This window comes from Podarcis liolepis (assembly GCF_965112155.1).
Source record: "Podarcis liolepis genome assembly, chromosome: 6".
Classification (NCBI taxonomy): Eukaryota; Metazoa; Chordata; class Lepidosauria; order Squamata; family Lacertidae; genus Podarcis; species Podarcis liolepis.
The window spans coordinates 3455356-3469201 of NC_139559.1; the positions used below are offsets into that span (position 1 = coordinate 3455356).

Sequence of the window (13846 nt, forward strand, 5' to 3'; positions counted from 1 at the left end):
CCCGTTGCCTCCGCCTCCCTCCATGCACACTGTTGGACGTTTTGGAACAGGCAAAATAGACAGTCCCCTGCCCTGAGCAGCTTACAATCGAATTTTCATTAGGGCAGTTGGTTTACTAGGCCAAGCAGCATGTTGCAGGAATACAGAACTCTTTTATCAGGCTAGATGGTAAACATTGACAGGAACAGGTAAACAGGGAGGAAAGGGATATCAAGGGCTACGTGCCCACAGACTGTCTCGCCAGAGTGGTGCATGCTCTAGTTATCTCCCACTTGGACTACTGCAATGTGCTTTATGTAGGGCTACCTTTGAAGGTGACCTGGAAACTACAACTAATCCAGAATGCGGCAGCTAGACTGGTGACTGGGAGCGGCCGCCGAGACCACATAACACCTGTCTTGAAAGACCTACATTGGCTCCCAGTACATTTCCGGGCACAATTCAAAGTGTTGGTGCTGACCTTGAAAGCCCTAAACAGCCTCGGCCCAGTATACCTGAAGGAGCGTCTCCACCCCCATCGTTCTGCCTGGACACTGAGGTCCAGCACCGAGGGCCTTCTGGCGGTTCCCTTGCTGCAAGAAGCAAAGCTACAGGGAACCTGGCAGAGGGCCTTCTCGGTGGTGGCACCCGCCCTGTGGAACACCCTCCCACCAGATGCCAAAGAGAACAACTACTACCAGACTTTTAGAAGACATCTGAAGGCAGCCCTGTTTAGGGAAGTTTTTAATGTGTGACATTTTAGTGTATTTTTGGTCTTTGTTGGAGGCCGCTCAACAAATTATTATTATTATTATTTAGCCATGATGGCTCTGCTCTGACTCCACAGTTGGAGACGGCATTGCTTCGACATACCAGCTGCTGGAAACCACAGGAAGGGAGAGGGGTCTTGGGTTCAAATCCTGATTGCCAGTTTCCCATCTAGTTGGCTGCTTTGAAAACAGAGTGCTGGACTTGACGGGCCGGTGGGACTCTTTGTGTCATTATCTGCTTACCATCCAGCCCGATCAAGTCTTGCACACATTATTCTGTAACCATGTGGCTGCTAGCTTTCCCTTGGAATCACGAAATGGTAGAGTCGGAAGGGACCCCGTGTCCATCTAGTCCAACCCCTTGCAGTGCAGGAGTCCCAGCTAAAGCATCCATGACAGATAGACGCTTCTTCTTTTCTACATGTCATTCCAAAAAAAGCACCAATGTATACTGATAGCGCTATGGAGACGAATACCCACCTAATGTATACACTTCTGTTCTGGGTCGCTCATCCTGCGGGGCCAACACTGCTGCGATTGGCCTGAACGGAGCTTTTTGGGGGGCAGTTGGGGAAAAATACATCATCTGGGAAGCCACAAAGCAGCGGCTGCTGCCACCAACCCACTCAGGTGAGAAGCCCTTTCCTCAGTGGGCTGAGTGGGGGGGAAGGGGGACAACAGCCCATTTGATCCTGGCTAGAACACTCACAGCACCTCCTTTAAGGCATATATATCTACACTACAGACTAAAGTGGTGCAGTGGCCACGCCCCCTCTCCCAAGGAACCCTGGGAACTGTAGTTCCATGAGGGGGAAGCTGGGGCTCTCTTTAGCAGAACGCCGTCGGTGACCTTGACCCGACTACAACCCCCAGGGATCTTTGGGGAGGGGGAAGCGAAGAAGAGGTATAGAAATCAAGATAAGACTGCAATGTAGGTAACATGTCCTTAGAGACCGGCTCCTTGGCTTGGCGTATTAACGGTGCGTGCCCTGCCTTTTATGCCCGCACGGCTTGGAAGAAGACCCATTCATTCCTGGAAGCCCTCCTTGTCAATGTCAAATTACATATATTTAAATGAGGGGACGCGTGTCGCGAGAAAACGGACACCCAATGGAGATGGACGAGGAACGAGACGGGCAGTCATGTTTTCGAGGGCTAAATCTGCTCTCGTTTCAGCCCCATGGTCTGTTTACAGAAGGGTCTGTTTATATTACCAGTGTGCCCCAGACCGGCCTTCTCTGGTACCATCAAGGTGTTTTGGACTACAACTCCCATCATGCTGGGGCTGATGGGAGTTGTAGCCCAAAATTTCTGGAAGGCACCAGGGAAGGGAAGGTGGCCCCAGACCCTCACATCAAACCCACACGGATGCCAGCAGGTATCACACAGCCCCTAAAGGCCCAGCCCCAGCCCCTGTGAGCCACTCCTATCTCCCTCCCAGAAGCCATCTTTTGATTCTCCAGCACCCTTTAGCGTCCCCAGAATCAACGCCGCCACCTGCCCACAGGTTAACTTTGATCCCATCATCACTGCTCAGCCACTCTTAGGCGGCCTATTCTCCCCATTGCCCAACAACCAGAGGTCAGCAAATAATCCACGGACTCGAGAGGCCTTAGCTACCTGGGCTCAGGTGAACAGGTGAGGTATTTTGAGAGAGACCACAGGGCCTCCTTCACAGGGGCGCATCAAGGGGATGGGTGGCATTTCCCCCCCCCCCTATTCAAGGCAGCACACCTGCCTGAGGGATGGGGAGGGGGATGAGAAGAAACCTTACGGCCGGGCAGCGAGACTGCGGAGGAGAGATAGCACCAATTGGCCTCAATCCAGCTCACCCCTGTCTCTGGAGGAGTTGGGGACCAGGAGTCGTCAGTGCTGTGTGTGTGAGAGTTGGGGGGACAGAAAGAAAGACCAAATCAAAGTTGCTGACGAGACATTGGGGTCAAGACGCTGCTGTCTGGGCCTCCGTCGCCTCGCCTTAAAGATGGCGGTGAGAGGACCACAAGGCCAGCTCGCTCTGGCTGCTGAGGAGCCAGGCGTGGCCCTTGGGGTTGGGAAGGGCCCCTGCGGTGTGGCTCCAGGCCCCCACGGGAGGGGGGACTCCGCTTTACACTGTGGTCTCATACTCCAGCAGCTCCTGAGAGACCCCCACTGTGCGGTACTGCAGGCGCGGAGTAGCGGGCGAGGTGTACTCCAACGCCAGGATGGTCTTTCGGAGGCGCCTGTCGATGAAGTGGGCATCCCAGGCAGGGTATTTCTTGCGGGGCAAGTCGATGCGGATGACGGGCCCCTCTGTCCGTGGGGCCCGGGCGACGGGCGTGGGGGGGACACTGGGCCTCACCTGGAAGACCGGCACGCAGCTGTCTCTGTCCCCCGGCACGCCCTCCCTCTCGGCCCCTGTAGTCCTCGGCAAGGAGCGCGGGGGGCTGGTGACGACGTCGGCCGGGGGCCCCGCCCCGCAAGGGACCGCTGTGGGCTCCTCGCCGCACACACAGCCCCCGCCGCGCGGCCCGAAAATGGTTCCGTTGGGGTGCAAGAGGCAGTAGTAGATGAACATGAAGAAGACCCCTAAGGCGAAACTGGAGGTGACCACGCAGACGACAATTAAGGCGTTGGACTCGGGGACCCCGCTCTGGTCCCTGAACCAGTACCAGAGGCCCGTCATGGCGGCGTTCTCCGACAGGATGATGACGTAGTAGATGGACATGCGGCAGCGGCTGCGGCCTTCCTTGACGTTGAACCAGCAGAAGATGTAGATGATGCCCACCACCATGTTGTAGATGATCTCCTCCCACTTGGACATGCAGAAATCCGTCTCGCCTTGGATGATCCAGAAGGTCATGATGCACCAATGGGTGACGATGAAGATCCCAAAGTAGAGGTGGAACACCGAGGCGAAGAGGGCGAAGGCAATGGCCCGGGCGGCGATGGTGAAGAGGTGCCAGAGGATTTGCGTCACCGCCCCCTTGTAGGACATGGGCATCTTGTCTTCCCGGGAGTCCCGCAGCACCTTTTGGTAAGAAGCCAGCGTCCAGGCCAGGGACACCAGCGAGGCGGAAGCTGAGAGACCTGCCCAGGTGAGAGAGAGAGAGAGAGAGAAAGGGAAAGCCGGGAATTAGGGGGAAGAGAAACGGTCTTACTGAGGGATCGCAGGGAGAGAGAGAGAGGGAGGTGGAGACAGGAGGAGAAAAGGAGTGGATCCAAGAGGAGGGCAGGAGACAGAGGTCATGGAGAGAGACTGGAGTGATGGAAGGATGAACAGGAGGATTCTGGTGCTAGCCTGACCCTGCGTGCATGTGAGAAAGGCACACAGGCAGGAAGAACGGAGTCATGGTTGAGGAAATCCCAAGAACATGGTGAGAAGGGAGCCAATTGTGGTGTGGTGGTTAGAGCATTGGACTAAGGTTTGGGGAAGGCTGGGGTTCAGATCCCCACTTGTTGGCCATGAAACTCACTGGGAGTGACCTTGGATGCCAGTCCTTGCTTCCTGCCTCACAGGGTTGTTGTTGAGGATCAAACGGAGAGGGGGAGAATTGTGTGTGCACCCGGAGCTCCTTTGAGAAAACATGGGATGCAAGGAAATCAATAGATAAGAGGGGATTGGGTCGCAACTTTGTGGACGCGTCCTTAATGCTGGTCATGCCCACCTCAAGGAAATATATAGCACACAGAGACGAGCTGTAGGAGGGTGGAGCAGTTTGGAAAGAAAAGAGGGGACACCCTGTAACGATCAGGAGGCCAGCGCAGTGCAAACACGCTGGCAGGAGATCCACTTTGTCACCTTCAGCATCATGCCCCTCTCTCTCCCAGTGATGCCTGTGACAGACCGCTGCTGGGAGAAGGAATCTGTTCCTTATGAAGCATTTGACCTGCTTAGGGCATGGGGTGGAGGAGCTGAGGGGCACAGGAGAGATTTGTGGAAGTATGGAGAGAGCATTGTGTTTTGCCTCCTCGATGCACTGCACCGGACTTCCCATTTCCTAAAACTAAAAAGACTGGTAACTGCTGATGGGGCCAGCTTGTTTTCCATGGCTCCAGGGGGTAGAACCCAAACTAATGGATTCAAATGACAAGAAAGAGATTTCGGCTAAACATCAGGAAGTACTTTCTGAGAGTAAGAGCTGTTCTACAGTGGAACAGTCTCCCTCGGAGACTTATGGGACTGCCTCTCCCGGTATGCCCCGCGGAGGACCTTAAGGTCCATAAATAGCAACACCCTAGAGGTCCCTGGCCCTAAGGAAGTCAGATTAGCCTCAACCAGAGCCAGGGCTTTCTCAACACTGGCCCCGGCCTGGTGGAACGCTCTATCTCACGAGACCAGGGCCCTGCAGGATCTGATTTCTTTCCGCAGGGCCTGTAAGACGGAGTTGTTCCGCCTGGCCTTTGGCTTGGAATCAACTTGATCCTCTCCCCCTCTTTCTTTTTCCCTTTTTTCTTCTGTGATGGAACTCCTATTTGGGGACTTCCCTGGCTTTTTTCTGGTCCACGTAGGACCAGTCTGGATAGTTGGCCTTGGTGAAGACTTGACGTTTTCAACCCCAAAAAAGTTTTTGAGTTTCTGCTGAAATGAGGCTGCATTTTAATGTTGTATTTCAATCTTGTTTTTTAAGTTGTATTTTAATCAATTGTTTTTATACCTGGTGTTAGCTACCCGTCTTGGCTGAGGAGGGCGGGGTATAAATATTATTATTATTATTATTATTATTATTAGTAGTAGTAGTAGTAGTAGTAGTAGTAGTAGTAGTAGTAGTAGACTCTCCTTCCTTGGAGGTTTCCAAGCAGAGGTTGGATGGCCATCTGTCATGGATGCTCCAGCTGAGATTCCTGCATTGCAGGGGTTGGACTAGATGGCCTTTGGGGGGCCCTTCCAACTCTACATTTCTATTATTCTATGCTCTGGCTTAGCATAGTCATTTTTATTGTGGAAACAGGAAGCATGAGTAGAGGGTGTGGGGAAGATGGAGAGAGAACAGAAAGAAGGTGACAGCCTGAAAATGGAAAGAAAGAGGTAAAATTGCAGGTGTACAATTGCAGGAGCTACAGCAAGGTGGAGAAAGTGAGCACTACAGGGTCAAGGATTGAGGGACAGGAAGAGATACAACATTTCTGAAAATTTTGAAGGTGTGGAAAATATAACTTTTTTTTAACCTCTCTCTTTCTTTTTAAAAAATATGGAAATACTTGGGGTGAAATAGAATAATTGCAGCATTGACTTGACTGTTAATATCAATCTGAGGTGCAAATGCTGTTACATTCATGCATCACCTGCCCAAAAATGATAGCTGGATTTGTGCAAAGGGCTCTGGGGAAGAGTGGAATTCTAGGCATGTTTGCTCAGAAATAAGCCTCAGCATGCTCAGTTCCTATGATAGTTAAAAGGTAAAGGGACCGCTGACCATTAGGTCCAGTCGTGGCCAACTCTGGGGTTGTGGCACTCATCTCGCTCTATAGGCCAAGGGAGCCGTCGTACAACTTCCTGGTCATGTGGCCAGCATGACGAAGCCGCTTCTGGCGAACCAGAGCAGCGTACGGAAACACCATTTACCTTCCCGCCGGAGCGGTACCTATTTATCTACTTGCACTTTGATGTGCTTTTGACCTGCTAGGTTGGCAAGAGCTAGGACCGAGTAACGGGAGCTCACCCCGTTGTGGGGATTCGAACTGCCGACCTTCTGATCGGCAATTCCTAGGCTCTGTGGTTTAACCCACAGCGCCACCCGTGTCTCTCCTATGAAAGTTAGGGAAAGGAAAAAGTGGTGCTGTGCTCCCCAGTTACTGAATCAAATCCTCCTCCCATAATCTGGTCGAGAATTTATTGACGGGAGCAACAGATAAGTTGCCCACGGGGCGTTGGTTATGATTTGTTTTTAGGGAGGTTAGATGAGGTTGCAACAAAGCCAACGTCATCCCACACTTTCCTAGCGCATTTAACAATTTCCTTATCGCAAAAAAAATCAACAACCCATCTTTTGGAGAAGTGGGCTTGTAGTAAAAGGCCTTCAAATCAGCTGTACAGGCATCCCTGTACTTAGGTGCAATCAACTTAAATCACCACCAGTTGGGTGAGGACTTTGATGGGCTTTGAGGGGGCTTCTCCGCAGGCTCCACTCACCCTGCAATGGATCAATTCTGTTCTGCTGCACCATGATGCTGAGCTGCAGCACCAGCTGCGGGGCGCTCTTGAGGAAGGTCTCCAGGAGTCGCAACATGCTGATGTCGGCGCTTTCGAACATCATCCTCCAGTAGAAGTGCCGCCGGCGATGCTCCGACTGCCAGCGGCTCTGGAGACCCAGGTACAGGGTCCGCAGGTACCTGCGCAGAAGAGAGAGGGGGCATGCGGAAGACAGCAGGTGAAGACCGGAGAACCACAAGCCTGGAGGGGACCAAACTGCGAATTATTGCAATGGGATCAGGAGTCTTTTTCCTTGCACCTCTAGAGGAAGCTGCTGGCCTGATGTCCAGGGCCACAGAGCGCCACCACTGCGGCTGGCTGGAAAGTATAGCGCAGTTTGCATCTCAGCAAAGATCAGGTGATCACACTAAGCCAATATGGTTGCATTTGGCCTCGTATAACTGCTGGCTTCTGCTTGGCAGGGGCGTATGAAGGGGGGCGGTCCACCCCAGGTGCCACTTGGGGGGGGTGACAAGATGGCCCACTGCCCCCCCCCAGCTGTAGAGCAACCGAGGGCGTGCTGCGCATACGTTGTCCATACAGGCTGCCGCTTGAGCATCGTCCATTCGGGCACCGCGCATGCGCCATCTCTATGGGCATTGCGCATGCGCCGCCAGGAGGTTTGCCCTGCCCCAGGTGCCAGAGAGGTTTCCTCTACCACTGCTGTTTGGTTGCTCAATTCAAGCAAGAAGCTCTGATCTGTCTAGTTGGAGTCCTCCTTGAAAGTCTGCTGCAAAGGTGGGGAACCTGCAACACTCAGGTGTCATTGGACTCCAGCTCCCATCAGCCCCTGCAGTCAACATGGGACAATGGTCAGGGAAGATTGACGTTGTAATCCAGCAAGGACGGGAGGGTCTCAGGTTCCTCACCTGTGCTCTGCCAGGCTGTCTGAGAACCTCCAGCTTGGCTTCTAAGTGGGTGGGGTCCCGCTTCTGCTCAGCTTGGTTCAAATAAATAAGTAAATGCACATCCTGCCATTCCACGGTCACACAAAGCCCTCACAAGACAGCAACAATTTATACTTGGGATAGTGATTGCACAATTGTTCATACAGCACCACTATGTGAATCCCATAAGCAAGTAGACTGGGTCCCTGCCCTAGGAGTTTACTAGGAAGAGAAGAGGAAGGGGAAGTGCCCAGGGAACAAAGGGTTAATGTGAGCCAATGCCTTCTCAGGTACTGAAGCTGCATCCTGGTTGAGTTGGATGATTGGGTGGGCTCTGGCGGGAGAGAGAAGTGTGGGATGTGAAACACAAGAGCAGTCAAGTACAACATTCCTAGATTGAACATGTTTACACATGGGGAGGAATGTTTGTCCAGCCAGCAGGAAAACTTCCTGTTTCCTTCTGGGCTGGGACAGACTTCCTCTGCATGTGACTATAGGTGGGTGTGGCCTCACCTGTGCAGGTAACCACAAAAGCACAGGGCAGGGCAGCCATCTCTCTCTCTTTGACTACATGCATCGAAGAAGCAACATCTGCTTAGCCAAAGATGCTCTCTGTCTCCTTATGAGATAGTTTCCAAGTGTATGTTACTTTTCTAAGCTAAGTCTGCCTTCTAGGATCCGATTGTGAACAGAATGATGTGTGAGTAAACCTTTTTATACTTTTATAGAAGACTGTGTCGTGTCTTATCTTTTATGAGGGAAAAAGGGGGAAATACCAGAACAGTTATTATAGAGGCTTTAGCGAGCCTGAGAAATGCATCCGCTGTGAGTTTAAAAAGGGGAATGTTACTCTGCTAAATTGTGAACTTGTTAACACAAGTTGGAAAGGCTATAATCAGAGAATATATCCTCTCCTGCATCCCTGAACATTCCCACAAGAAGCAGCACCAACAGAGGTGCCTTATGATGAGACATGAGACAGGACACTGATTTGTCTGGCTCGGTACTGCTGACACTGACTCAAACTCCCTGTGGGAGGATTTGCAGACAAAATCACAAAGGCATGATTGCTAGACAATTGCAAACCGGGACAAAGGTAGCCTGCTGTCTCAGAACCCGCGTGGAGGGGGGACTATGACATCATACTTCCAAACCTGGTGGTGGGAAAAAATACAATGGCCACTCACACACTTTTTCCTATTTGCGATGGGTGAAGACAGTATCTCTGTTCTCCTCCAGAGAGCAATTGCCATTTTGAACTGGACTATGGATATTTGTAACGTTTTGGGATTATTGCCTGCCTGATTTTCATCACTGTATATGTATATGTATCCTAGCAAGACTTTTGATGTGAATAGACCTTGTGGGGTTTTTTTTGGGGGGGGCGCGAAGGAACTTTGGCTCGTAGGAGTTTCCAGTGAGATCTCACGAGCTCGCCCCCAAATCTCGCAAGTTCTCACCCAAAACAGCCACCACTTCCCACAGCCGCAGCACAACCTAGGTAAAGGATGCTTCAACAGGGGTGGCAGAAGGACAGGGAGACAGTTTCCGTTTCTCCTTAAGAAAATCAACAAGCAGGAATGTTTTTTTCACCATCTCTTTCACTTTTAGAATCATAAAATCATAGTTGGAAATGTCCCCAAAGGTCATCTAGCCCAACCCCCTGCGATGCAGAAATCGTGACTAAAGTTTCCCTGCCAGGTGACCATCTGTTTACAAACCTCCAGTGAAGGAGAGTCCGCCATATTTAAAAGCCCAAGAGCCATGCCAGGCGGTGGCGAAAGAGGCGAAATTAGTTTGCGTGGAGAAGGAAGGACGTCTGTAGAACGTTTGTCTGTCTCCCTCTAGGTCTGCCTGCTCCAGAACCAACCTTCACCCGACTTCTAGTGAAACGCCCATCAAATGGGTGCTGTGATGGGGAGGAGATTTTATAGACAGCTCATTGCACTGATCAAATGTGCCAGAGAAGGAGGCAGGAACAGCTGGTCTCCCAGAGCCACATGGAGCTGTAGCACTGTACTCCTCGCAGGGCCGGATGACGACAGGATCCTTGGCTCCTGCTGCCGACGACTGTGTCGACCATCTGCCCATCAATCTGCACTTCGTGTAGGTGTTTGGGGGAGACGTAGTTCTGCTGCTACCCAAAAAAGGCTTTTCTTTTAGGTGCTTATTGCAAATACTGACACACTCGTCCCTGCTTCCACCGCACCTCTGCTGCCACGCTTTCCCTGCACCCCATCTTTCTGAAAGGTTCACCGAACCCGAAAAGGTTCCACAGAGTCAAGTGCAAATATTCTGTTGTCGTCGTCACAGTGCTAAAGATTCCAGGCCGGTTCAGCAGCACGCTCTCTGCAAGCGACATATTGCTTCATCTGCATGTTGCAAGTCACTGTTTGGGGCGCCATGACAGCTGATGGGGCAAACACCATTTCATGTATGTACGGCTTAGGCCCAGGCTATTCTAATGGAAGTGAGAGCTAGACCATAAAGAAGGCTGATCGCTGAAGAATTGATGCTTTTGAATTATGGTGCTGGAGGAGACTCTTGAGAGTCCCATGGACTGCAAGAAGATCCAACCTCTCCATTCTGAAGGAAATCAGCCCTGAGTGCTCACTGGAAGGACAGATCCTGAAGCTGAGGCTCCAAGACTTTGGCCACCTCATGAGAAGAGAAAACTCCCTGGAAAAGACCCTGTTGTTGGGAAAGATGGAGGGCACAAGGAGAAGGGGATGACAGAGGACAAGATGGTTGAACAGTGTTCTTGAAGCTACAAACATGAGTCTGATCAAACTGCGGGAGGCAGCGGAAGACAGGAGTGCCTGGCGTGCTCTGGTCCAGGGGGTCACGAAGAGTCGGGCACGACTAAACAACAACAACATTCTAAATGGTATTCTCCCACAAAAAGAAAAAGAGAAGTGAGATTTATACCTGATCCTGGAGCCCAGAGCAGTGCAAGGAGAGGGATCTGAAGGACTGTATTATCCCGAACCTCTCATACAAATCTGCCTGAGCTCTAAGGTCTTTGGGGGAGCACTATGGTGCAGCAGCAAAAAAAAGCTAATGCTATTCTAGGCTGCACCCACAGAAGTGGGCGTCACATATTAGAAAGGATGTTGACAAGCTGGAACATGGGCAGAGGAGGGCAACTAAGATGATCAAGGGCCTGGAAAACCAAGCTTTATGAGGAGGATTGCTTGAAGAATTGAGTATGTTTAGCCTAGAAAAAGAGGAGACTGAGAGGAGATATGATAGCCATCTTCAGCTATCAAAAGGATCATCATGTGGAGGATGGAGAAAGCTTGTTCTCTCCTGCTCTGCAGGGTAGGACCCAAATCAACAGATTCAAGTGACAAGAAAGGAGATTCTAACTAAACACCAGGAAGAAATTTCTCAGAGTAAGAGCTGTTTAACAGTGAAAAGGTCTATCTTGGGAGGTTGTGATTCTTAAGCAGAGGTTAGATGGCCAACTGTCATGTATGATCTAGTTGAGATTCCTGCCTTGCAGGGGGTTGGGTCAGACAGCCCTTGTTGATCCCTTCCAACTCTACGATTCTATGATAATGGCATAAGACTTCAGGGACTGCAGTCCACTTCACCAGATGCATTAAATTCTATCTCGGCTTGCAAGTACTTATATGTATGATTTCAGGGATGCTGTAATTGTCTGTACTTTTTGGCATTTTCCCCACCTGACTTCATGGTTTATCATCCTCTGCCCCACCCAGACACAGATATTTGTACTGTAGGACAGCACTGAATGCTTTTGATGAAGCAGGCTGTAATCCACAAAGGCACATCCCATAATAACTTTGAAAGTTTTTAAGGTGCCACTAGAAGACTCTCTCTCTCTCTCTCTCTCTCTCTCTCTCTCTCTCTCTCTCTCTCTCCAAGAAATTAATCGGAATTCTATGCCAGCGTAAGAGAAAAGAGGAAGGACTGGGGTAGAGAAGAGTGTGGGGTGAGCAGATTTTCTAAATTGTCATGATGGACACACAATGGAACATTTCAGGCTGCAGAAAACTGTAATTAAAAACCAGTGTGGGTTTTGCTCTTGACTTCAGCGAAGCGTGGATTGCAGCACATATGAAGGGGGAGGGGGCATTTTCAAACAGGTTGAACTATCTATTTACGCTCCAGCAAGGAACTATTTTCGTCCTGTGAATATTAAACCATGTTTTGATTGAGCTAAGGTACATTTCCAAATGAGAGCACTGGGGGAGATTTTGTTCCAGGGCATGTTTGGAATGGATTCAAGTTTGTTTTTCCCCCCTGATAGCCTCATCCTCTTAACAGTTTTTCTGCCGGGGAGAGTTGACTTCTCCACGTTGCTTCACCAGTTTAGCAGGACCCCCGACTCCCCAATTCTTGCCATAAAACACCAAGGCTGTACATGAACTAAGAACATAAGAAGGGCCTGCTGGATGAGGCCAATTGCTCATCGAGTCCAGCATTCTGTTCTCACAATGGCCAACCCTGGTGCCTGTGGGAAAGGAGGATCCGAGCAGGATCCGAGCAGAAGAGCAACTCTCCCCTCTTGTGGTTTCCATCAGCTGGCATTCAGAAGCATCGCTGCCTCCAACCATAGGTGCCAACTCTCTGGGGCCAAAGCACCCACAACATTCCCCATGAAGGGGCCAGGCACCCACAAATATTTGGTGCCAGGGCTGTGCACGCTGCATGGCACCCATAGCCCCGGGTACCCACAGTCGTGGGGCCAAGTTGGCATTCCTGCCTCCAACTGTGGTGGCAGAGCATAGGCCTCCTGGCTAGTAGACATCAATAGTCCTCTCCTCCTCCGTGAATTTATCTAATCCTCTTTTAAAGCCACCCAGAAGGGAGTTCCATAGTCTAACAATGGAGTTCCATAGTTTAAGAAGGACTTTACAGTCATACCTCGGGTTACAGCCACTTCAGGTTGCGTTTTTCCAGGTTACGGACCGTCGAAACCTGGAAGTACCGGAACGGGTTACTTCCGGGTTTCGGCGGTTGCACATGCGCAGAAGCGCTAAATCGTGCTTTGCACATGTGCGGAAGGGCTGAATCGCAACCCGCGCGTGCACAGACGCAGGTTGCGAATGCTGTGGGTTGCAAACGTACATCCCACATGGATCACGTTCGCAACCCGAGCGTCCACTGTACAGTGGTACCTCGGGTTACAGACGCTTCAGGTTACAGACACTGCTAATTTGGAAATAGTACCTCGGGTGAAGAACTTTGCTTCAGGATGAGAACAGAAATCGCACGGCAGCAGCGGGAGGCCCCATTAGCTAAAGTGGTGCTTCAGGTTAAGAACAGCCTCAGGTTAAGAATGGACCTCTGGAATGAATTCATTCTTAATCTGAGGTACCACCATATTCCATTCCTCTCCAGTCTGTCCTCTCATAGCTATGCAAGAGAGGCTTTTTAAAGCTTGACCCAAGGTCTCTCAATCCAATGGGGTGTTGTGGCCAACAGAGTCCTCATTCCCTCTCCGCGGGGCAATCCCAGCTAGAATTTCCATTCTGGCTCTCCTTTCTGGACAGCCAAGGAGCTCCTGGCAAACAGCAGCTCTTGAATTATTCAGTTGACACTAAACTTGTCTGGCTACGAAAAGGAGAGGTGTGCATGACCAAGGATGTTATGAAAGGAGGGCTGGGCGCCATGGCTTAGTGGTAGACAATGAGTCTTGCAAGCAAAAGGCCCCAGATTCAATCGCTGATGATGCCTCCAGGTAGGACTCCTGCCAGAAACCCTGAATTTCCACTGCCGGTCAGTGTAGACAATATTGAGTGTGATGCAGGGTTCAAATCCCCACTCAGCAATGAAGCTCATTGGGTGACCTTGGTCCAGTTACCATCTCTCAGCCTGTCCTACCTCACAGGGTTGTTGTGAGGATGGGATGGGGGGGAGGAGAATGACCACCTTGGAAGATAAAGGTAAAGGTACGCCTGACCATTAGGTCCAGTCATGACCGACTCTGGGGTTGCGGCGCTCATCTCGCTTTACTGGCCAAGGGAGCCGGCGTACAGCTTCCGGGTCATGTGGCCAGCAGGACTAAGCCG

General features: G+C 51.0%; 1 protein-coding gene across 2 annotated transcripts in view; it reads right to left on the reverse strand.

Moving 5' to 3' along the window:
* Window positions 1–2481: 2481 nt before the first annotated feature.
* Window positions 2482–13846, reverse strand: part of XKR7 (XK related 7) — a 49426-nt gene continuing 38061 nt past the window's right edge. Inside the window, exons 1-3 of one of the 2 annotated variants that reach the window (XM_083507683.1) lie at window positions 7788–7823; window positions 6859–7058; window positions 2482–3815 (exon numbers count right to left, since the gene is read on the reverse strand). In XM_083507683.1, coding sequence (XP_083363809.1) covers window positions 2854–3815; window positions 6859–6982 — 1086 coding nt within the window. In that variant the 5' untranslated portion in view covers window positions 6983–7058; window positions 7788–7823 and the 3' untranslated portion in view covers window positions 2482–2853. Of the gene's footprint in view, window positions 3816–6858; window positions 7059–7787; window positions 7824–13846 lie in introns of those variants that run through there. The other variant, XM_083507682.1, reaches the window with a different exon arrangement.